General features: G+C 52.7%; 1 protein-coding gene across 1 annotated transcript; it reads right to left on the bottom strand.

The window, feature by feature from the left end:
* Positions 1-204: 204 nt before the first annotated feature.
* On the bottom strand, positions 205-19,207 carry MAP1LC3A (microtubule associated protein 1 light chain 3 alpha). The gene is made up of 4 exons (XM_054218575.1): positions 19,076-19,207; positions 8,946-9,001; positions 2,053-2,159; positions 205-1,499 (listed from the first exon to the last, which is right to left on the bottom strand). Exons 1-4 carry the CDS (start codon positions 19,113-19,115, stop codon positions 1,337-1,339), a joined length of 366 nt encoding a protein of 121 aa, XP_054074550.1. The 5' UTR covers positions 19,116-19,207; the 3' UTR covers positions 205-1,336.
* Between the last annotated feature and the right edge of the window lie 3,065 nt (positions 19,208-22,272).

The raw sequence follows: 22,272 nt of genomic DNA, 5'->3' as shown, positions 1-22,272 counted from the left end.
GCGCTCTGCCCTCTGAGCCCAGCTTCCGCCTTTGCCTCGGCCGCTCAACCCCAGCCACCCGCTTTCGCCACAGCTCGGACGAAGCAGCTCCGAAATCCAGGCAGGCACCCAGCGCTCCAGCGACCACGGGGAACACGCAGCACTCTTACTTGACAGACATTAGGGACATTAACATAGACAAATGAGATGGGAACAGAACATTCCTACAAGACACGACTTGAATTTATGTTTATTTTATATATATATTTATATATATATACCTTTGTATAGATTAAACTGGTTGGGATTTTATCATATACATTTTTTTGGTATAATACATGAGAAACAGGAATGGGAACATAGCAAATATAAATCAGTACATTCCTTGAGCAAACTCTTTGCCACACTGAGACCGAAAAATTGCATGCAATGGGGAGACAGAGAGAAGGGAAATCAATTATATTTAAAAAAAAAAAGAAACAAAGACAATCTAGGTACAACTGTCAACAGAGGAGCAGCACTATATATGGCAAACCTGTATAAATTAAAAGTAAATTCCACTCTGACATCTACTATGCTTTAAAGTGCAATGAAGCCGTATTTATTTACCTACAGAATACAGGAAAGATTACCCCCTCTCCCCATTCCAATCTATCCCTAAAAAAAACAAACCAAACCAAACCAAAAACCCAATAAAATAAATCTAACGGATATACATTATCCACAGTCCTATAGAGACACCTACATCTACTCAGTAGCACCAAGAATCTGATATGGGTGTAATTAAAATCAATTAAAACTCGGGAGCAATGGTAACATCTGTTTGCTGCTTTTGCAGACCTCCTGCCCTTTATGAGTGTTGCGGAGGAGAGGCGGCTCTCCCTGCGCCGAAAGCCAAGGCGACGGCCTCCTGTCCCCTCTCCGCCACCGGCCGATCTCTCTTGGCAGTGGGCTACAGACACGCACACGGAGCACAGCGAGAGCAGCTATGGGGGGGGACGGGGGCGGGATGGGGAGCCAAGGCCCCACAGCGAGACCAGCTGAGGGGCGGGGGGGGACGACAGGGACACGACGGGGAGCCGAGGCCCCACACGCGCGCGCGCGGGCGTCCGTGCACACGTGGGTGCGTGCGTGTGTGTGGAGGGAGCGGGGCTACTCTACACGGAGGTGAAGGGTTGTGCCAGTCCAACACACGCCACGAGCCTCTTTGGTGACGAGGCGGTGGGACGGGGCGGGAGGGAGAGGAAGGGAGTCAGCACAGTCCCCCTCTGGTGAGCCTCTGGTTGTGTTGTCTTCCAAGGCCGGGGGCCTGCGCGCCACAGTTCGTCTGTCTCCACATGCCACCTCTCAGCAGGCCTCAGTAGCCAAAGGTCTCCTGGGAAGCATAGACCATGTAGAGGAAGCCATCCTCGTCCTTCTCCTGCTCGTAGATCTCCGAGATGGGTGTAGACACGCTCACCATGCTGTGCTGGTTCACCAGCAGGAAGAAAGCCTGGGTGGGATTCAGCTGCAAGCGGCGGCTGTGGGGGCAAGGGCAGGAGGGCCTGGGTCAACCCCCCTGGGGTAGGCACTGTGACAGCAAGGTCCACCTCCCCCAGCAATGCTGCTCGTACGCCCCCACAGCAGGGCCTGCTCCCACAGGCTCAGGACACGGTGTCCATGAGCCCAGCTGAGCTGCTCGGGGCTCCAAGGCCTCCTGAGCCAGGACTCTGCAAAGCCCCTTTCCACACGCGCTTCTGGCAAGGGCAAAGCACAGGGGCCTCTTCCATCTGAGCTGAAGGATAAAAGGAGGAGACTGGAATCCCCCTCATCAGCTCATGGAGGGTCCCTACAAGGGAGAGGTCACAGTCCACCACATACTCCTGGGCACCAGAACCTGCTCCAGGGCACCAGAACCTGCCCCCTCTCGGCACCCCCAGCAGTCTGTACCACAACACAAGGATGCCGTGGTTGCCATGTCGCCATTCCCACTCTCAGCAGCTGCCTCTGCCCCCCCTCACCCCACCGCTCTGTGTTCAGGGCCTGTGGGTGAGGACAGGTTCACAACATGCCAGCTGGGGCCACCCCACTCACCGGATTATTTTGACCAATTCACTCATGTTGACATGGTCTGGGACGAGGAACTTGGTCTTGTCCAGCACCGGCAGCTGTTTCTCTCCTTTATAGCGTTCAATAATGACCTGGGGAGAAAGTCAATGGTAGGGTTAGCCACAGTTTACAGTGCCCCAAGCACTGGCCTCCAGGTCAAACATGAATCAAACTAACACAAGTGGAGAAGTTGAGGTGAGGCCCCACTTTGCTTCACCCTCACAGGAAAACAAAAACCAGGCCATGGTGGTGGCCATCAGGTTGGCTGCAGACAGCTCATCAGCAAAGAGCCATCTGCCTGCCTGAGCCAGTTGGTGGAGAGCATCCCAGAGAAGTGAACTAAGGCATCGACTGCTCTGGCTGGCTGAGAAAACAGTAGGCATTAGCGGATTGATTTAGCTACCACCCCTGGCACGCAGGAGATCCGGAAGAGGAGCGAAGTGTATTTTAACATCGCTTTCAGACTGACCAAAACCACAAGTTTTTCTGGCTTGAGACAAGGGTTGAACTCATGGTGCACAGCAAGAGACGTTCTCCTTCCCTTCTGTGCCACAGCGCTGGGCTGCTGCCGTTCAGCATCACCCTGTTTGCTCAGGACGAGCTGCAGATACTCCCAAACAACCGGTTTTTAGAAATCACTGCGAAGCCATGCCTAAGGCATTCCTTCAGGAAGGGGGAGTTTGGATTTCGCCAGTCCCGCTCCTCCTGTTAACACTCAGACACACTGACTCCAAAGAGGCTCAGAAACCCACGGCCACTTTTCCCGTGTGCCACCACCGCTGTGCAGTAAGCTTCCAGGGCGCTTCAGCACAGTGCCACCACGGGGACAACCCGACCTGTCCTCCCCTGAAAAAGGTCTTGCTTGGGAAAGCTCTTACAAAGCCTACGTTCTGAAATGGCCACACAATGATTTCTGTTCAGTTTTCCTGCTATTATAATTAAGGAATTTCTTCTGTTAAGACGTGTCTGCTGACAGCTACAACTGCTGTTCTAAATCAGCTTGGAAACGTACTATTTGCATTCTAAGAAACACGGCGTTAGGCAGTTAAAATAAGTAATGACATTCCTTACAAAGCTCCATACGTTCCCATTACAGTGATTCTCCGACTCTCACATCTCTCCAGTACCTCGTTGTTTTCTCCACAGAAAGACACTTACCCACTAGTCAGTTCATCGTCCTCTCCCAGTTGAGACTCAACATTATTTTTTCACTATAAGGCAAGGAGTTCCCATAAATCATTTTCCCAGGTCTTTTCCAAAAAATTATGGGAGACTGCAAATCCCTTTGGACGGCGGAAGGATGGAGCAGCATGCAGAGATCAGGATCCCCAGAAGATGGCTCTGTGGAGCCAAAAGGAACAGGCGAACTTGGGGGAACATTGATTTGCCTTTCCCTTCGTCATCTGTTGACACACCAGCCTTTATCAGCAGCAGCAACGTAACTCCTGCTGCCTGGCTACACCAAAGCCAAATCAGATGCTCTGGGATTCTGGGAACGTCTGCTGAGTTCCCCATTCTGCAGGGCTTATCTCAAGGCCCACCAGGATGGGCCAAGCTATGGGGCAGGCAGTTCCTAGACAAGGGAGGGGTGCGAGGCACCTTGATGAGAGCTCTGCATCTCGCTGCCCTCTGAAGAGCCCATCCTGGACAAAGCTCTCACAAGGGGAGCCCAGGAGCCGGAGAGCCGGACAAGCAGCGCATGAAGGTCCCCATGAGTCCACCAACGCATTCTCGCATTGGCCATGTCTCCTCTTGATACTGAGCAAGAGTGCCAGAGAAAAAGACCAGGGAAAGCCAGGTATTGATCCTTTGGTCCCTTTTGCAAGACAGGGACCTGATGAAAGAACAACTGCCTGCAACAGACTAAATCATAGAATGGTTGGAGTTGGGAGGGACCTTAAAGACCATCTAGTCCGCCCCCTGCCCTGGGCAGGGACACCTCCCACCAGACCAGGTTGCTCCGAGCCCCGTCCAACCTGGCCTTGAACCCCTCCAGGGATGGGGCAGCCACAGCTTCTCTGGGCAACCTGGGCCAGGGGCTCACCACCCTCACAGCAAAGAATTTCTTCCTGATACCTCATCTAAATCATGCATCAGGATGCCCCTTACCAACCTGCTAAATGTCCCTTCCTCGCTCCAGCAGGAGAGCAGGGAAGGACAAAGACAAGCAGAACCATGCTACTGTATTTTATTTGAATCTTAATTGGACAGATAAGTATTTTGGCTATCAGGAGATGAATAGCCTCAAGGGGCTGGACTCTCACAATAGCCACATATGGGGATGCTGCTCTGGGAAACACAGAGACAACAGCGGGACCTCAAGATTTTAACAGCAGCTTGCACAAACTACGCAGCTACTGTTTGTGCATGTATTTTTACACGCAGAGAAGGTCCCGTACACCTGGGTTCTGCCTCATTTCTCACTTACATCTAGCAGGAACAGAGGCAGACGTCTCTAATTACCAGCCAGTCCCATCACACAAAGAAAAGCCTCTCAATTAATACAAGAATGGGCCGAGAAGGATGTCCTGGCTGTTAAAGCAGCAGCTGCCTTGTGCCCCGAGCAGACAGAGGGCCTGTCATGTAGAAGAGCTCCAAGAGTTTCTGTTTCCAGAACATGAGCTGCTATTTGGGTAACCCAGCTACGGGAACAGGTGGCCAATGGACAAAACGTTCTTGTCTAGCTTTGGAGGGAAATGCATGATCAAATGCTAATATTACACCCCTGTGGCCACAGGGCTTGCATACAAAGCCACCTCCGCTCCCGTATCCTCTTCCAAGCTGCTGCCTCAGGCCAGGGGGTTCCTCAGCGTGGGACACCTACTCCTGCAGCCGGAACCCACCACAGATCTCTCTGCAGAAATAACATGAGCTGGGCACAGGTGGGAAGGCTTAGGGCAGAGCCTGGGGTCCCGGTCCCATCACAGAGGGGGCTTGGGCAGCATTTATAGACTCAACCCTTGATCTAGGGCCAGTCTGAAGAGACGGAAAGGGATTTTAGTAGGGAATGGGGCTGGATCTGGCAGCCCGACAGAGGCAAGGCTGCCACTGCTCCATGTCCTCAGGTCCAACCAGCAGCAAGGCTGAGAATATATTCCCTGTAGGCACACACACACAAATACGTACGTAACACGCACAGACCTATATACACGGCCAGCCACGGAGATCCACACAGAGCACTCCCACGAACGCAGACAGCACCAACAACCTCATCCTGTCCCCCGGCAGCTGAACAGGGTGGAGGTCCTCCAGGGGGAATGTATTCCGTAACCCCCTCTGTCCAAAAGGTGCTCTGCTGTTGATCCATCTTGAGTGGTGTCAGCCCTGGATGCTGGGTCTGCAGCCCCCCGGCACAGCCCTCGCAGGAGCCCAGAGAAGGTTGTCCCTTCCTCCAAGTCTGTAATTTGGGTTTCCATCCACCGTTGTGCAGGGGCAGGGCATTATTTGGGCTCCCTCACCTGCCATTGCCTCTCTGTGCTCCTCTGTGGGTGTGCAGGTGAGTTTTTTATCACGTAACCTACCAGAGACATCTCTCCGGGGCCAAACACACCCCCAGCCCTCCCTGTCGGCACGAGAGGGGGCTCTCCCCTGACCCACCCCCTGCAGCAGTACAGCCCCCGTCTCACCAGGCCTCGCTGAATTTAGCATTACAGTGCTTTGGGAAATGCTTTGCTCCCATCACTGCCCAGCACAAGCTGTTCCCCGGTGATTTTAGACTCTCCAGGGTTCACTGGAGCTAGCTTAAAACTTGCAGCTGCTCCTCAACAGGACTCCAGAAGGAGAGCCCTTGGGCCGATAGCAGGCGAGGGCAGGCGTAAGGTCAGCCTATCCTCTAGCAGGGCAGAAGAGATGGTTTCTAAAGCATCTGCTGAGGCTGTGGATAGAGGTCCCAGCGAGAAGGCAGGAGGCCCTCTGCTTGCTCTGCTCGCCCGAGGAGGAGCCACCCCGCAGATGCCTGCAAGGGGCAGCTGGAGGCTCCTTCCCAGCAGAGCTAAGCGTGAGGAGCACCTCGCTGCCACCACAACATGCCCTTCTCAGCAAGAGCTGTGTTCCTGTGCTCAGCGCTTTTGTACCATGGAAGTGCTGCCAGCTTCGGGGAATGCAGAGACAGCAAAGGAGCCCCTGGTGTGAGGTGGACAGGGAAACACTGGGGAGCCCTCCCCATCTCCTGCCTGTCTCCTTATTACACGTGCCCGTGAGGCGTCCTGGGATATGATTTCCCTTCAAACGCAAGCAGAGAACTCCCCGCCTCAGGCAGAGGCCAGGTTATCTGCCTCTTTGTCTCTGGTGGGCACAGACAGACGTACCGCCAGCTCTCTCCCTACGCAGTCCCCCTGCGGGTATGTGGCACAGCCCCTTCCCCAGCTCCCTCTGGAAGTACCCTGATGGAAACAGGAGAGAAACGCCTTTCCCTGGGCACAAAGCCAGGCCATGCACTCTGCAAATCCTCCTGGCCCTCTGTCAAAGCAAAAGGGGACTCGCACAAGGGCTCCGGGTGGAAACTGGAGATGCAAGAAGGGGGCAGCAGCTGTGGCACAGATCGCTGTCATCTCTGTCAGCAACAGCGGCGTGACCTGGGCCACCTTCTGCCTAACTCCCCCTGGGCCGTGGGCTCAAAAGCCTTTGCTAATTCCAAGTGCCGCTCCAGGGAGGCCAGTCACTCGGCAAACACAGCTCCTGCCTTTCACCAAAGAGCAAGCCCTACCGACAGCCGTTCTGCCTGCACTGCTCAGACCCACAGCCACCCGCCGGCCATGCTCCGATCCACAGGAGGAGGCTCTGCTCGCAGCCCTACCGCCAAAAGCTACAGACACTGACGTGCAGGGACTTTGCTACGTAAAGGAGAAGAGACGGCACCAACCTTGGTGCCAGGGTCTGATGGGGACCAGGCCTTTAGAGACACTAGTGATACAAACACAGCTGCCCCCCCCCAGCCTTCAACACCCTTCTCTCCTCCTGATTCTTTTTACTGCTCCAGCAGAACCTGCAGCTAGATGTATCCTCCCCTGCCACGTCAGTCAGCCCAGGAAAGCAAAGCAGCCAAGCGTTTAGCCAAGTCCCTCATCCTCTCACGACGCCGGCACTTGGGACACCATCAAGGACAAAAAGGCACCAAACAAAGCGGTCACTGGAGCAGGTTTCTGCCACGGCTGAACCTCCCCAGACAACCACACCAGTGGCCAGGTCCTGATGACGCAGAAGCCTTCTCCCGGGGCATGTGGTGTTAGACCCCAACACAAAGAGCACTCCAGCCATGGACGTTCTCCCACCACGTTTCAGTAATGCCAGTAAAATTCTGCATGTGGATGCAGAGCTCTGGCTCCTTCTGTTCATTTCCCAGGCAACACACATTTGTGTACAGGCACTTGATACATGCATGTGTGTACATTTTATGCACAACTTATTTCTAGCCTGTCCTTGTTGCTAGAGCCTTAAGGCATCGTAACTAGCTCTGCCACAACTCTGGAAAAACGCAGAGCCAGCCTAATGCCGTGAAAACCATGTTAAAAGTGGCAGTTAATAAATGTGTAGATGAGATGGCATACTGTTATTTAGTGTGCTGCGAGGGGCAAGTCCTGCTCTGCTGAGCTGACAACACGTGGACACCACGGTGGTGGTGAGAGAGAAGAAAAAGAAAGAATTATTTTTGCTAGAAGACGTGGTGCTAAAATGAAGAATGAGGCAGGAACAGACTAGTATGTGCCAAGAGCAGTGAGAGATTGTATGCCATTTTAAGACATGGCCACTGAGAGTGAGCTGAACTACGAATGCATCCCATTTTTTGGTCACACATCCAATAGTATTGCAAATAATAACTCGAGTGAGCCCAGTGTATGTTATTTCTCTAAGTTCTCCACCTTCTCAGGAAGAGAAATAAATACTCAGCCAGGATACCAAAAGCACACTCACAGCCAAAGAGCAAGACAGCATATTAGGTCTGACATGGACAGGAAGAACCGGAGGCGATTCATGGAGTCTCACCTACGCGTTCTCAACAAGAGATGCTGGGAAAGCACAGACCGGGTGTGATTGTTCGGCTAGGTTATGAAGTGTCCTAAGAGAGCCTCTTTGCTTTCAGTACAGCAAAGATCATCTCACACATCTTTCTCTGGGCAGATGCAGAGAAATCCTTACCAGGTTATCCAGGAAAAGTCAGGCAGCTACTGCAACAACAACAAAAGGCCATTTCAGAGTTTTCTCCTGCTGCGCTGGCTTGGAAGTAGATTTGAGATCAAACCAGTTCCTTGCCTCTAGGGTGGGCATGAATCATTGAATGCTTTGGGTTGGAAGGGACCTTAAAGACCATCTTGTTCCACCCCCTGCCCTGGGCAGGGACACCTCCCACCAGACCAGGATGCTCCAAGCCCCGTCCAACCTGGCCTTGAACCCCTCCAGGGATGGGGCAGCCACAGCTTCTCTGGGCAACCTGGGACAGGGGCTCACCACCCTCACAGCAAAGAATTTCTTCCTGATATCTAAATTTACCCGCTTTCAGTTTAAAACCATTACCCCTCATCCTGTCGGTGTACTCCCTCATAAAGAGTCCCTCCCCATCTCTCCTACAGGCCCCTTTTAGGTACTGGAAGGCTGCTGTAAGGTCTCCCCAGAGCCTTCTCTTCTCCGGGCTGAACACCCCCAACTCTCTCAGCCTGCCAATGAAGCTTAAGAGAAAGCCTGCCTTTTGTGCTGCTGAGAATGCGGTCTACTGTCGAGCTGCTGGCATGCACAAGGCACTGGAGGCTTATGGAGAGTGTCCCGTGTTGATTCTGGAGAGCAAAGTTTTGTGACCTCCGTGGCTGACTGGTGGAGGCTGCCCAGCAGCACAGAGGGGTCGTGAGAACAAAGGCTAAAGCAGAACAGCAAGAACGACAACTTACCGGGATTTTGTTTGGATGCTGCTCTCGGATCTGCTGTACTTCTTTACAACGATCCGCTGGAAAGAAAGAAGGAAAGAAAGAAGTTAGAAACATCCGGCTGCGCTAGTTCAGGCAAAAACGAGGTAACCACCCTGCAAGCCACAACCGACAAAAGAAATGCAAATTCTTTTCATCAGCCTCTTCTGAACATTTGCAGCAGTAGACGGTCAGCCAGACGTCAGCTTCACGGATCGACCCTTTGTGGCTTCCAACCACCCCAATCAGCCCCCAAGGCCGGGACATGCTACCCTGCCCGGTAAAACTGGACAACACACGTGGAAATTAAATGACTTAAATGAGACCATAAGGATTACAAAACTCTATTCCTAAATCTACCTTAAGCACCTGCAGCTCATGACTGTCCGTGCCAGGTAGCAACACAGCTTTAGGGTCTCGGCTCTGGAAGTTCAGGCTCTTTGTGTCTCCTGGCTGCTTCCCCAGAAGAGATGACTCTCCACCTGGGGCTGGGTTTTAGCCATTTCCTTCCACCTGTTGCACACTTCCAAGAACTATCTGGCACAGTGCCTCAATCCAAAAGAGACAGGCCTTGCCAAGGAGGACTCCTGCACTATCATAGATCTACTCAGTAGCTACAACAGCTATTGGCCTGACAGAATGTATTTCTAGACCTGTCGTGGAAACAGGAAGAAAAACTTAAGCAAGGAGATGACCCACGTACTGAAAGATTGTTTTTCTGCAGTTCTCACACTTTCTAACCCATTTTCCTCCAGAGTTCATGTTTACTGAGATGCACAACAGGCAGCACATAAAAGCTTGTACGCTCTTTGAGCTTACAGGAGGCTTTCAATGCCCCCTCACTGCTTTACAAGAGGGGTCTCCACTTTACACAATTCAAAACAGCAGAAAGGAGGGGAAAAAGCCATACCAGGGCCAGGTATGGCTCTGTGTGTGCTCCTCCTGGGATGCTACAGACCTGCACTCCTCCTTGTGTCACCATTACTCTGGGAAGTGCTTCACAGCCTGCAAGGGCCCATCTGAAGTGCCCAGGAGAAGCAGTTTCATGGATCACAGTAGGTAAAACCAGGTGGTGAAAGCTAACGACTAAGGACTGCCTAGAAATGTCAGATCTGGGTACCGCATGCTCTGCCGTGGGACTGTCCTGCCACAGCACCCACTTCAAGCCTGACTGCCATGACCTGCTCCATGCAGCCCCAGCTTCTCAGGACCCACCAGGACCACATAGGGCAAGATAAGTGCATGTGTTTGAGTGTGTTTTCTCCCCACAAACATTGAGCATTTCTCCACTAACCACTCAATAAAACCTTATTCCTTATAAATTGAATTTGGCTAGATACCACTTTGGGAAGAGACTGGAGTTTCGTTAGAGGCCACAGGACTACAAAATCACTGGACCACAGAAGCTTTTGAGCACCATTTCTGTCTCCTCTGAGAGGAAAATATATCCCTCTACTAGGAATTGCTAGACCTTTCTTCTGTAGGAGTCTATGGGCTAGCAAGACGGAGCAAGATTATTTGGATTTAATGGAAAATTTGGGCATGTTTGTTTTGGGGTTTACGACTGAAGCTGTAGTTCCTCACATTTCCTTTTCACCCTATCCAATGCTCCAGGGCATCCAGAGTTATCCTTGTGATAACAGACAATTTTCCCCAGAGGTCCCAATCAGCAAGGAGTTACGCAGAAATCAGCACTGCACATGACGCTGGCACAGCAGTGCCTCTTCGGGAACGCTGAAGGACACAGCGACAAGACGGACCCAAGGCACAGCATCCAACTCGAACAGCCAGCCAGAAGCGTGCCCCCCGCTTCTGCGGAGTTCTGCTCCCTCGTGTTCACGGTGTACGAGCTTCAGCAGGACAGAGCATCTGAAAGGCTGGAGAGCCGGAGCAGGAGTGGACAACACTTACCAGCATAAGGACTTTAGGCAGCTTGACTGCAGTCAACTCAGACGTGCTGGGTATTAACAGAGCCTGCAGAAGCTGCGTGTCCTCATGGCTGGCTAGTTTTTCTGGCTTCGCTACCCACCCTACCATGCATCTCTCTCCAGACTATCAGATGGCCGTGTGGGTGAACTTCGTAGACATCGTGCGTTTCCCTGCAGGGTCACAGAACTGTTTGCAGAGGAAGCCCCAACAATGCAGGTAATTATCAGAAGGGTCTGAGAAGCAATTTGCCACAGGCAAATTTGCAGCCTTTGCACGTTATCATGGCTAGTAATGTAGGCAATCTCAGAGCAACCAACTGGCCTAGGCTGCACGCGCCAAAGGGCAGCCACATGCCCGATAGCCCTTTGTGCTCCCTGGAACACTACCAACTCCAGCACAAGGCTGGCAGCCATCACCACCTTCGCTTCCACAGAGGTGCCCATCACACTGAAAAAGATGCCACACCAAGAACAAAACAGTACATCATCTACCCAGCCACACGTTAGGGTCTCAGGATACCACCCCTGGAACCACAGGCCTTTGTCCCTGAGGGACAGACTGCAGGTGCCTCGGGCAGAGGCAGGTCAGACTGCTGCTGCAGCACGTTCCTACCAGGTCTTGCCGACTCAGCAGGAATTAAGAGCATGAGCCACCAGTGATAAAGCTCTCAACTAGCCTGAAGTCTGATGTACCATAGTGGCAGCTCCCCTGTCCCACTCTTTTAAGACCCACCAGGTGCCCAGGGCCTGGTCCCTCTGCTCAGATGGGCCCAGGGTTTTGCAGCCTCTCTGATCTCAGAGGACCCCGTGGGAGGTGGCTGATCCGCAGGTCACCACAACGCCATGGCAGGAGGTGCTGCTGTGCTCCAGGAGCTGCCGGATCCCTTCAGCAGGTACATGTGATTTCAACCACAAGCACCTAAAGCCCTGCAATGCTTCCTCTGCCCAGGAGATGCCCGTTTCAGAAACTTCATTCAGGAAGGCAGGTGGGAGCAACCCCACCTAGGCTGCCGAAGTGCCTGAAGGTTCAGGCAGAAGTTTCCAGGCCATCTGAAGCTCTGTCCCATCCTATCCTTGGACATCCAGCCGAGCAGGCCTGGGAATCAGGAGAAGCTATGCTGCATCAAACCCTGCACAAGGGTAATTTCTGCGTGCACAATAGTTCAGGGGCTAGAGATCTCCTGGAAGAAATAGGTGATGGTCACCCACACCCTCAGCCTGGAGTGGGAGCTAGAGATTGATCCTGTGTCTCACGAAAGCATCTTCCAACATCACACAGCAAGGAATGGCTATAAATACCACCTTTAATTTAATGTATATGTAGGCTAATCTGAGTCACAGGACTAGAGAAAACCATTAAAGGTGCCTTCAGAGAGGCCCCGATGGAGATGCCAGCCCAGCACCCCAGCCTACACCACGGCCGCTCCCTCCACCCTTTCACTAGCATTGTCCACACACTCACGTTTCATACGTGACAGGTCCGATTTTACAAGCTTTTATCTTCTCCTGCAGCTATCCCAAATTATAGCTGTGCTAATTGAGATTAAGACTTTCCCGTTTTCTGTAGCACCTGGCTATAGTTAATCCTTAGCCTATATGTAAAGTGAACCAGAACTGTTTACACAACCCAGCCCCTATCTATATTTTTCCCCCTCCCTCCTCACTGCAAGGAGAAGCAAAACACCACGCCTGACTTCAGCACCTTGGGGGCTCCAAGCGAGAGGGGACGGAGGGGCTACGGTCTGCTGCTGCTGCCGCCAAGGAGCTGAGCAAGGCGGGATGAACCGCAGGCAGAGGGAAGGGCACCGGCTCCGCTCCCAGCTGTGGGCACTGCACATCTGCCACGAGGGACACCGGGCTCCTCCCCAGTGCCAGGATGTGAGAGCTCCAGATAGCAGCAAGCTAAAAAACACACACTTTTTACTGGTTATTCCTAGCAAAAATTCACTGCTAGGGCCTACTGAAAGACCGGGGTATTTTTATAGCATTGCATATGCCAGGAAAATTGCCTATTTCTCCTCCAACTGCTGTTTCAACGGTTAAGTACCAACAGCAAAGCTTGCAAATTGCCCAAAACACCAGAATCTCAGCTGTTTTCTTGACAGAGGTCCTTCCCAAGCTGTTCTCCCAAAGATGTCACAACATATCCCATGGCGATGCAGGATGAGACTATCACGACAGTTAAGGAGAACAGCAGAAAAATTTAAGCCAGACTTTCCGAGCATTAACCTTAACCTTTTTTATCAGCGGTGCCCAGGAACCCTGGCTACGGGAGACAGGTCTCTGCTGTGCAGACACAGGACAGAAGGACAGCCTTGGATGCAAACGAGCTTAATCAGACAAAAGATACAGATGGCGGAACAGAAGGAAAACACATGGCAAGTTCTCCAACAGTGCAGTTGCGTAAGGGAGGGCATTTTTCAGGAGACACTAGACAAACACTGGTCAGGCACCAGTGCTGCCCTGGGGCAGCGGATGGACTCTGCGACCAGCCCTGCTGCCTGTCACCAACAGGAATGTGGTTCAGAAAACACCATTAAGAAAAAATACCACCTTGGAACATCATCAAGGTGCCACCGGCTCAACAGCTCTGGAACTGAGCAAGAGCTGTGTGTGGAAGGCACAGCAGAGAGTAGAAATTCAGCTATGAGCCCCTGTCTCTCCCTGCGGTCCCTCGTCCCAGGGCTCTGGGGAGCATGCAGACGTCCCCTCCGCTTGCCGCCAGCCCGGTGGCTTCCTCATGCCACCCACAAGACACTCTGCCAGCCAGCTTGGGGGTGATTCTGACTCAGATCTGAAGCAGATGCAAAAATAAATACATTTCTTCAAGAAGCTGCTGCGGTCAGTCCCGGGGCAGAGCGTTGCTATAATACAGTACTCTCTCCACAAGATTTTCTGCAAGGAGAGGAGGAAATGGATGGTTTTAAATCAGGATATGTCTGGGATGAGCTGCCAACTGCTGAAGACACAGGCAAGTTATGCAGGTCATTCCAGATGAACGTCAATAAATATTTTTATAATATCACACCACCCTAAGGCCAGACACCTCTAACCACCAGGAAATACACCCCTGCGTATGTGTCAGGGCTCACAGGAGAGCTGAGCTGACCCGGCCCTGCCCAACAGGCCAGCGGCACCCTGGGGAGAGCGAGAGGAGAGCAGGGCAGAGCCTGAGGCCAGCCGTGCCCTGGGACAGCTGTCCTCACCATCAAGACAGGGACGATGTCCCCGGCTAGGAAGGACAGCAGTGCTGTAGAAATCTGGCAGTGATTCTGACTGTTGGTCGCGCTTTACTCCTGCTGTCGGCAAAGCTGGGGGGGTCCGGACAGGATCAGCAACTCAGGACCAAAACTACAGTTTTGAGCTTGCTGTCTGATAGAAGGCATCTCTGCAACACAGTGTCAGCAGAGCCCGATGCTCCTTTGTCACAGGAAGGAATTACCAACAGGGACACGGGGCAGCTGATGATCTGTCTGCACGACTATCCACTTCGCTGTTACAGCTTCATTACAGGACACGTCATGCCTGGAAGGATTTTTCAATGCCTAGCTCCTGGAGCCCCAGGATTGCCGAAGGATCTCAGCAGTCTCACTCATTTGCATAAATTCCCAATCTTCCCGGCTCCAGAGTAGAGCTTGAAAATGAATTTTGAAAGACAAACAGGAACCGCCCTCATATGATTTTTTTTAGCAGTTTCAGAATTTAATTGAGTATGATTTTGAGCCTGGTTCCAGGAATGAGTATTTGTATCCAGCAAATCCATGGTAAGGGCTCAGCTCGTGGCCAAGCAGAGCCAGACGACAACTGTGAAATCTAAATTCGTGTCCAGGCACTTGTTCTCTGGTTGCCCAGTACCACGTCACCCCTGCCACGGTCCATGCAGGGCGAGCACTGGCCTCCATCATTCAACCAGCTGAAAACAGGGCTTCTAACTCACTACACCTCCCGAGCACGGGGGGCGAACAGGCAGCGCCTTCTGTGCCACGTCTGAATGGCAGACGGAGTGTTTACACCAGAGTTCCAGATAAGGAGCTGGGTTTTTTTCTCAACATTTAATCAGAGTTTCATTAGCCTCGGGAAGAGAACAGTAAGTTCCCTGTCCTCTGCAAGGGCTTCCCTCTAGCTTTCGTTTGACCTTTTCTTTCGTCTTGACAACCTTCACTATTATAAGTCTCCAAGACGGCAGGAACGCACACGAATTTCTCAGAACTGCTCAGGACACTTCAAATTGCACAAACAAAGAACTGGCACACTTTATAGGACTGTATTTTAATGTGGAACACCACAAACGTGCACAGAGGCTTTGCACAGCCCGGGTCATTGCTATTTGTGCACAAACATGCCTGGACACGCATCTGCGGGGCCTATTTGGGGAGACGAGCCAGACGCAGCAGTCCTGAATTTGTTCCTTCCTTTTCTCTCACGGCCTATTTCCAAACTGCCTTCTGAAGACAAAAGGCAGCAAACAACTGCATGACCACGGAGTCGGAGGTGTTCACACGCTGCAGGTCGACCGCAGAACGTCACACAAGCAGGGTGACACACGGGAACACCTCCTGAGTGACCCTCCTGGCCGTGATCCCCCCAGGACCGACCACGGAAGGCACACAGGAGCCAAGGGAGGTGACTGGTCCGTGGCTCACGGCTACTCAATGACAGACGCAGCAAGAGTCTACCGGTCTCACAGCTCCTGCGTTCGTCACCCTCCACCCTTCTGGCTCAAGGGGATATCTGAGGTTTTTGTAGTGAAAAAAATATTAAGTCATGAACAAAGGACATACAGGTTTTATTATTCCCAGCTGCCACTCAGGACCTTTTGTTATGTAAAAGAATAGTAATAATAATTAAAATAAAAATAAAAATCAATATTTGTGGTCTACACATCTAGCTGGCATTTGTCCTGGATGTTTTTCAGTTCTTCTTGTACCAATATTTTCTTCAGTGCTGACAATTAACCCTGCATCAAACCGCGTCACCGAATGTCCTCGGTAATTAACAGAACTAGACCCAGGCAGCTACGCGTCAGCTTGCAACAGCAGCCTCATTTCAAGGAATCCCAGCTCTTCCAGCACAACTGCCAGAGCACAAATACCGGGTACGAGGACAAGCTGACTCACTAACCAACCTCAGATCAAGATCAAGACGCTTTTCCAAGCCACCAACAAGCAAATCCATTACGAGAAGCCCAGGATGGCTGGTACAAGCCCGGCTGGCTCACAGTAGACGAGTTCCCAGAGAAGGCAACGCTGCCAAGAGCGTTCCCTTCCTCCAAAGGGAAGCGGCTTCCCAGAACCGAAGGCAGATCTCCCAGAGGACTGAACCTGGGATGGGAATATTCAGCGCAGAGAGGCTGAGGTCAAACCTCGATGTTTGTCCCCTCGGCAGGGGCGTACGTGTCCCGCTGCGAAGTGCCTCCACGTCGGCAGGACGCTGCAGCACGAGGCCACCTTACTTTCAGTTACCCAGCCACTGGTGTGGGTTTACGGTCCATGTTGGTAACCACACCGGTTACAGGCTGCCTTGCAAACAAGGCCTGAAGCCTGCTGTCACCTGCAGAGCCGAGCAGTCCATCCCAACCGTCGCTCCAGGAACAGTGGGAGGTGCAAGCGCTGCCCGATGCTCCCAAGGACTCCCGCTCTTTATGGGAAGCGCAGCGGTGTCGTCAGGCGGCCGCACATACTCTCTACAGCCAGGACACCCTGTTCCTTCGACACAGACCGCAGCTCTGTTTTGGGAATTGTTTTGGACTCCTACAATGGATCTGACTACACAGAAGGCAGCTGCCTCCATGTCCACAGTCGGGTCCAGCACACGGAAGCAGGGGGTTGCTGTCAGATTTTACCCCCATGCACCCAGACCAAAGATGCTCTGCCACAGAGGTGCCAAGGACCGGACCAGGTCACAGAGCATCATCCTCTCACCACTAATGGCACATCAGATCGGGGGAGAAAGCACTCGGTGTCCTCAACACACCTGGGCTCAAAGCCCTGGCATTTCCCAGCCAGTCCCTTTTTCAAGTCCTCAAAAATGAGGAACAGAAATCAAGAAATTTTATTCAGAAGAGACCCAAGACAAAGCAGATGAACAAGTCAAAGAAAGTCATGGAAAAACAAATCTCAAAAATACAAGAAGGAGGAAAACATACACCAAGGAAGGCAGAATTTTCAGCAGGGGGCAGCAGATTGAGACCTAAGCAAGGCACTGGCCATGAAACCGGAGCTGGGTTCCTTTTGTAAACAGGCACACTCCTGACTCTGCCTTTTCTCTGTGTTTTTGGAACCGTTCCACTTCTACAAAGTTTTGAAGACTTAAAAATGAAGCCATTCTGAGGGGACAGTGTCGCTTGGCAATGTTTCCCATCAGCCCTCCCCAACTGCCTTGTAAACAATCACTTCCCGCTCCTGTTGTGTAATGATCCGAAGAGGAAAACAAGCTGTATTTACTTTCTCCAATCCAGTGATCCCAGCCCTGACCCAAAGCAACTGCGTGGGCTGCCAGGCTGCCTCCCCCTCCTCCTCCTCCCAGCCAGCCGCGCTCCTCAGACCAGTCAGCAGAGAGAGCGAAAGGGCAGAGGAAAGTACACAGAAACAGGGAGCACCAAACTCCCTTGCCCCCCCACTCCTTCCCTCCTGGGCTATTTTAATCCTGCTCTCTTTCAACTACTCTGAGCCTTGGATTTTGTTTTCCTTCTGGCTCACGCAGAGGCTGAGCGATCTGCAAAGGCAAACCGGACTCCTCCTGACCATAATAAGCTGATTCTCACCAGTTTAACAGTAGGTAGCTACTAAGGGTGCAATTTAGGACTTCACTGCTTTTAATACGTAGTTTAGGAGAACACAGCAGGTGCCAACCAAGTATCACAGGGCACCCAGACTTAATTTTATTCTTGTTTGTGCACGTTCACTGGTCTCGGTGGCCATGGCAGGAGGCGGCTGGGTAAGCATTCAAGGCCGGAAGGATTGCACCAATATATTACCAAATATTTACAGTTTCCAAGAGAGCAGCGAGGGGTTGGATCAGCAGTTCAGTAGGAAAAAGCTCCAATTTTAAAACTCACGTAGGAAACACGCCCTCACCTGCGTCTGAACAGCATCTGACACAAACTGAGGCCTTGTTTGGCACGAATACACTGATTTCAACATTATTCAGGCAAGCGACGCTCAATCGATGTCCCCCTCGGGATGTGACCCACCAGAAACATGCAGCTCTCCCAGTGCCAGCTGGCAAAGGTCAAGAGGGACAGCAGCTGATGTTTCATCTGATTTCACTATCAGGCCTGGCAATCAAATCTGGTACCTCATGTGGTGACCTCCTTGTCACTTGAGCTGTCCCAGCGTGTACATTTTACAAAGGGACAGGTACAACACGAGCATTAACTCTTCTGGCTCTCGGGAATGATCAGAGAGGCTCCACCAAATTCTTGGAACCACAACTACTCCAACGCTAACGAGATGGGGCGCAGGGAAGGTGATTCTTGACGAGGTCATCATGCTCCGACAGTCAGAAATGGAAAGGTTGAAACCCAGGGAAAGAGCGAAACACAAATATTTGCCTCTTGGCTACCACCCTCGCTCGGCATTAAGAGTCCCTCGCAGCGGTCGCCCCAGCTCCCTGGAGGGATGCACGGGGGGGGTGACACCGGGGGGGGTGACACGGGGAGGGTTTCGTGAGCTCAGCCCTGTCCTGCGCCCCTCCCCCCTGCTCCGACAGATTTGTTATTCCGGGCTGGATAAAAGCCGGGGGCTGCCCGAGCGGCAACCCCCACCGAGGGACAACCACCCCGCCCGATGTGAAGCACATATGCACAGCCTGCCCCCGTACAGCCGGCGCCTGGGGGGGGGGGGCTTTAAACCCGCCCTCCGGCTCCAGCGCAGCCCTCCCGGGGCTGCCGTCCCGCCGCTCGGCCGGGCCCGGCACCGAGCCCCCCCCCGCCCCGGGCTGCCGTCCCCCGGAGCGGGTGGGCGCCCCGCCGCGCTGCCGGCCGGGATGACATCACCGCGCGGCGGCTGCGGCACCGCCGCCCCCCGGTCCCCCCAGGTCCTTCCCGCCGCCCGCCCTCACACGGCGGAGCCCGGCCGAGCCTCCGGCCGCCCCGCGGCAGGGGGAGACGGCGCCCAGGAGGTCCGCGCGGCGGGGAGCGCAGGGAGGGAGGCGCGGGGACCCCCCCGCCCGCCCCGCCCGGCTCACCGAAGGTGCGGCGCTGCTTGAAGGGCCGGTCCGAGGGCATGGCGGCCGGGCGGGCGGGGACGGCCGGGCCGGGGCGCGGGTGCCGGCGGCGGCTCCGTCTGGCGGCGCGGCCTGCGCTGGGGCTGCGGCGGAGCGCGGCGGTGACGTCAGCGCGGCACGCCCGGAGGGGGCGGGGTTGGGCGGGGTTCCCCCCCCCCGGCGACGGCGGGAGCGGGGGGCCCAGCGGTGCCGGGCTGGGCCGGGGCCGGTCCTCGTCACGGAGCGGGTTGAGGGGAGGGACCTCAGAGACCACCCAGTGGCACCCCCTGCCCCGGGCAGGGACACCTCCCACCAGCCCAGGTTGCTCCAAGCCCCATCCAACCTGGCCTTGAACCCCTCCAGGGATGGGGCAGCCACAGCTTCTCTGGGCAACCTGGGCCAGGGGCTCGCCACCCTCACAGCAAAGAATTTCTTCCTGATACCTCATCTAAATCTCCCTCTTTCCGTGTAAAACCGTTCCCCTCGTTCTACGTCTCCCCTCCCTGATGCAGGTCCCAGCCCATCTCTCCTGGAGCCCCTTTGGGCACTGGAAGGCCACCGTTGCCCCCGCACTGTCACAGACCGGCCTCTGCCCGGCAGAGGGGCCTCTCTGAGGAGAGAAGCACCCTCGGGCCGAGGCTCTCGGGGGTGCTGGAAGGAGGGGGCGGGTGTCAGTGCCTCAGCAGCTTCTCCTGGCACTCCCAGCTCAAACCTCTCCCCGGTGACATTGCCATTCCTGTCACCGTGGTCTCCGTCACCGCACGCCGCTGCTGGGAGGCCCGTGGAGGGGAAGCACCAGAGGCAGATGCCTGGCCCGGACCCTCCGCACCACTGCATCTACAGGCAGCAGACCCGCACGCTAACTCATCTCACCAAGATCTTCAGATATTTGCAATGTCCACGGTGACCCCCATCATCTCTCACCTAACGAGTCTCTCATCTTCCCCACTGCCTTCAGAGCCACTTCTACGCTGAATATTTTAAAGACCGCAGCACGACTACAAATAGGGCAGGCTATTTCTGGAGCTACCATAAACGAATCAAAAAACAACCGCAAACAGAATGTCAACGTCTCAGGAAAAGCCATCTTTAATGTTCCTCCTCAATGTATGCCGCAAGGAGAGCTGTATTCTGCCGGAGCAACATTGCATTGTTTACAGGGAGTTGGCACGAAACACAAGGGAACACAAAATGTTAAAGGATTAAGTACAACCTTGGTAAAAAGAAACATGGAAGATGCATCTATTAAAAAAATGCTCCAATTATTAGAAGTGTCACCAATTAGAAGAAAAATATATGTAACTGCAATCAAATTCTTTTTTCCTTGTAGTTTACCCAGAAAAGGAAACAATTACTTTCCCGGCCAACATAATGGATTCTCCTTGACCAAGCAGTAGCAGTAGTTAATTAAACACATACTGGTAAGGAAGTGTAAGCTCTTCAGATTCACTTTTACAATTAAGATATAGGTAGAGACATTCATTTCCAATATAGCTCCTTTTAATCATACAATACATAAGGGAAAGCAGCGATGTGGAATCAGACATGGCAAGCCGATCAACGTTAGAGACTGTATCCTCAAGCAAAGGATTTTTTAATTGCTATTGTTATAAAGCATTAAGTCCTTTTTGATGAGAGGCATGAGGAACTCTTTCTAATTTAGTGATCTGATCCCCAATTTTACCCATGCAGACCTCGGTGCAGGACTGGGGCCATAATTCCATGGAAGATTATTCATACAGCCAGAGTGGGAGAGAAGACACTGGTTCGTGGAAGCTCCGGAGCTTCTCAGCATGTTAATGTATTTACAAAAATGGGACACGGATCAAGGAAGTTTTACTTCTAATACAGCAGAGTATTATTTATAGACTTCTTCCCTTCAGCTCTCCTGAAAAATCTTGCACACGCTAATACCTCTCTTGCCTGTTCTTAATGATGTCATCAGCAAAACTCCTTATTTCAGGAGGTGGACTTTAGATCCAAAAACCCCAGATCAGTCAAAGGTCTAAAGAAGATGGAAGGACCCAGCTGTACCAACCCAGCCCCTGGAAGCTGGCCTAACGCCACCCAGGACCAAGGAGCAGCTTTACACGTGCCAGCATTCCGACAGGGTGAACAATAAGCACTCCTGTATGCTTGCAAAACCGTGCTGGCAGAGGGGAACCTCCCCGAAGGAATCCTGCCCTGCTGGTAAAGGAAGGGTATTTTTGTCCACAGAAATTGTGTTGATGCTCAGGCTTCTGCTGACACGGCAGTGTTTGTCAGAGCTCATGGCCCTGCACACTCCATTACACTGGCTCAAGGAGCTGCTGCTCTACTAAGCTAAGGCCAGCCTGTATCGGTGTAACTGCCTGTGCCAGGCTTTCATCCCCTCCAGACGTAGCTATACATAACAAAAGTGGTAAGACAAGATCAAACATAAACGCCCTGTACACGAAGAGGAGTGAAGAGGATGCACTCCTCAGTCATCTCGGGCAGAGGAAGAGTTGCTGGAGCAAACACAAGCTGGAGCAGCTTCAAAGAACTGCTGTAAGACCCATGGAAGATGTTTCTACAAGCCCATCTCTTGCAGTATTGACATGTTATCACCTCCATTCCCCGGCCAGAGCCTTATCTTGGAGCAGAGTCAGCATGAGAGCACATCCTTGGGCCTCAAGTGCTGCTGTTCACACCCCAGAGCCATACCCCCGACTTCCTTTCATTAGCTTGGTAATGCGTTAGGGTCTGTTTTCTGCGTCTCAGCAGCAAACGCTTCCTCTGCCTTCAGAGAGGGACCCATCAAAAGTGACTTCTCCAAGACAGCAAATCAGGCCAGTCTCCAACCACAGCACAAAGCAGCTCTAAGGCAAAGATCTCAAAGGTTATTCAAGTCCTCTTTTGAGCCACCTCCTCATCCTTTCTGGATAGAAAAAAGGACTGGAACCATAATGCTTGTTTTTCTGTTGTTCCTCAATGTGACAATAATTCTACCATATGAATGACTAGGCCCAGACTCAGCAAACACAGCACAAGAAGCAGAACTTCATCCCATCTCTTTCTTGAACCTCTTTAAGATAACTCAGGTAAAGTGAAATCCTCCCAACTTGCATACAAAGGAATTGCTTCCGCTCAGATCTGTGACTCTTTTAAGCTCCTAATCCAAATAAGACACTTTTTTCCCTATAGGAAGTATCTAAATG

The sequence above is a fragment of the Rissa tridactyla genome, chromosome 12 (genome assembly GCF_028500815.1).
Source record: "Rissa tridactyla isolate bRisTri1 chromosome 12, bRisTri1.patW.cur.20221130, whole genome shotgun sequence".
In the NCBI taxonomy this organism is placed as follows: Eukaryota; Metazoa; Chordata; class Aves; order Charadriiformes; family Laridae; genus Rissa; species Rissa tridactyla.
This window is presented reverse-complemented; position numbering and strand designations above follow the sequence as displayed.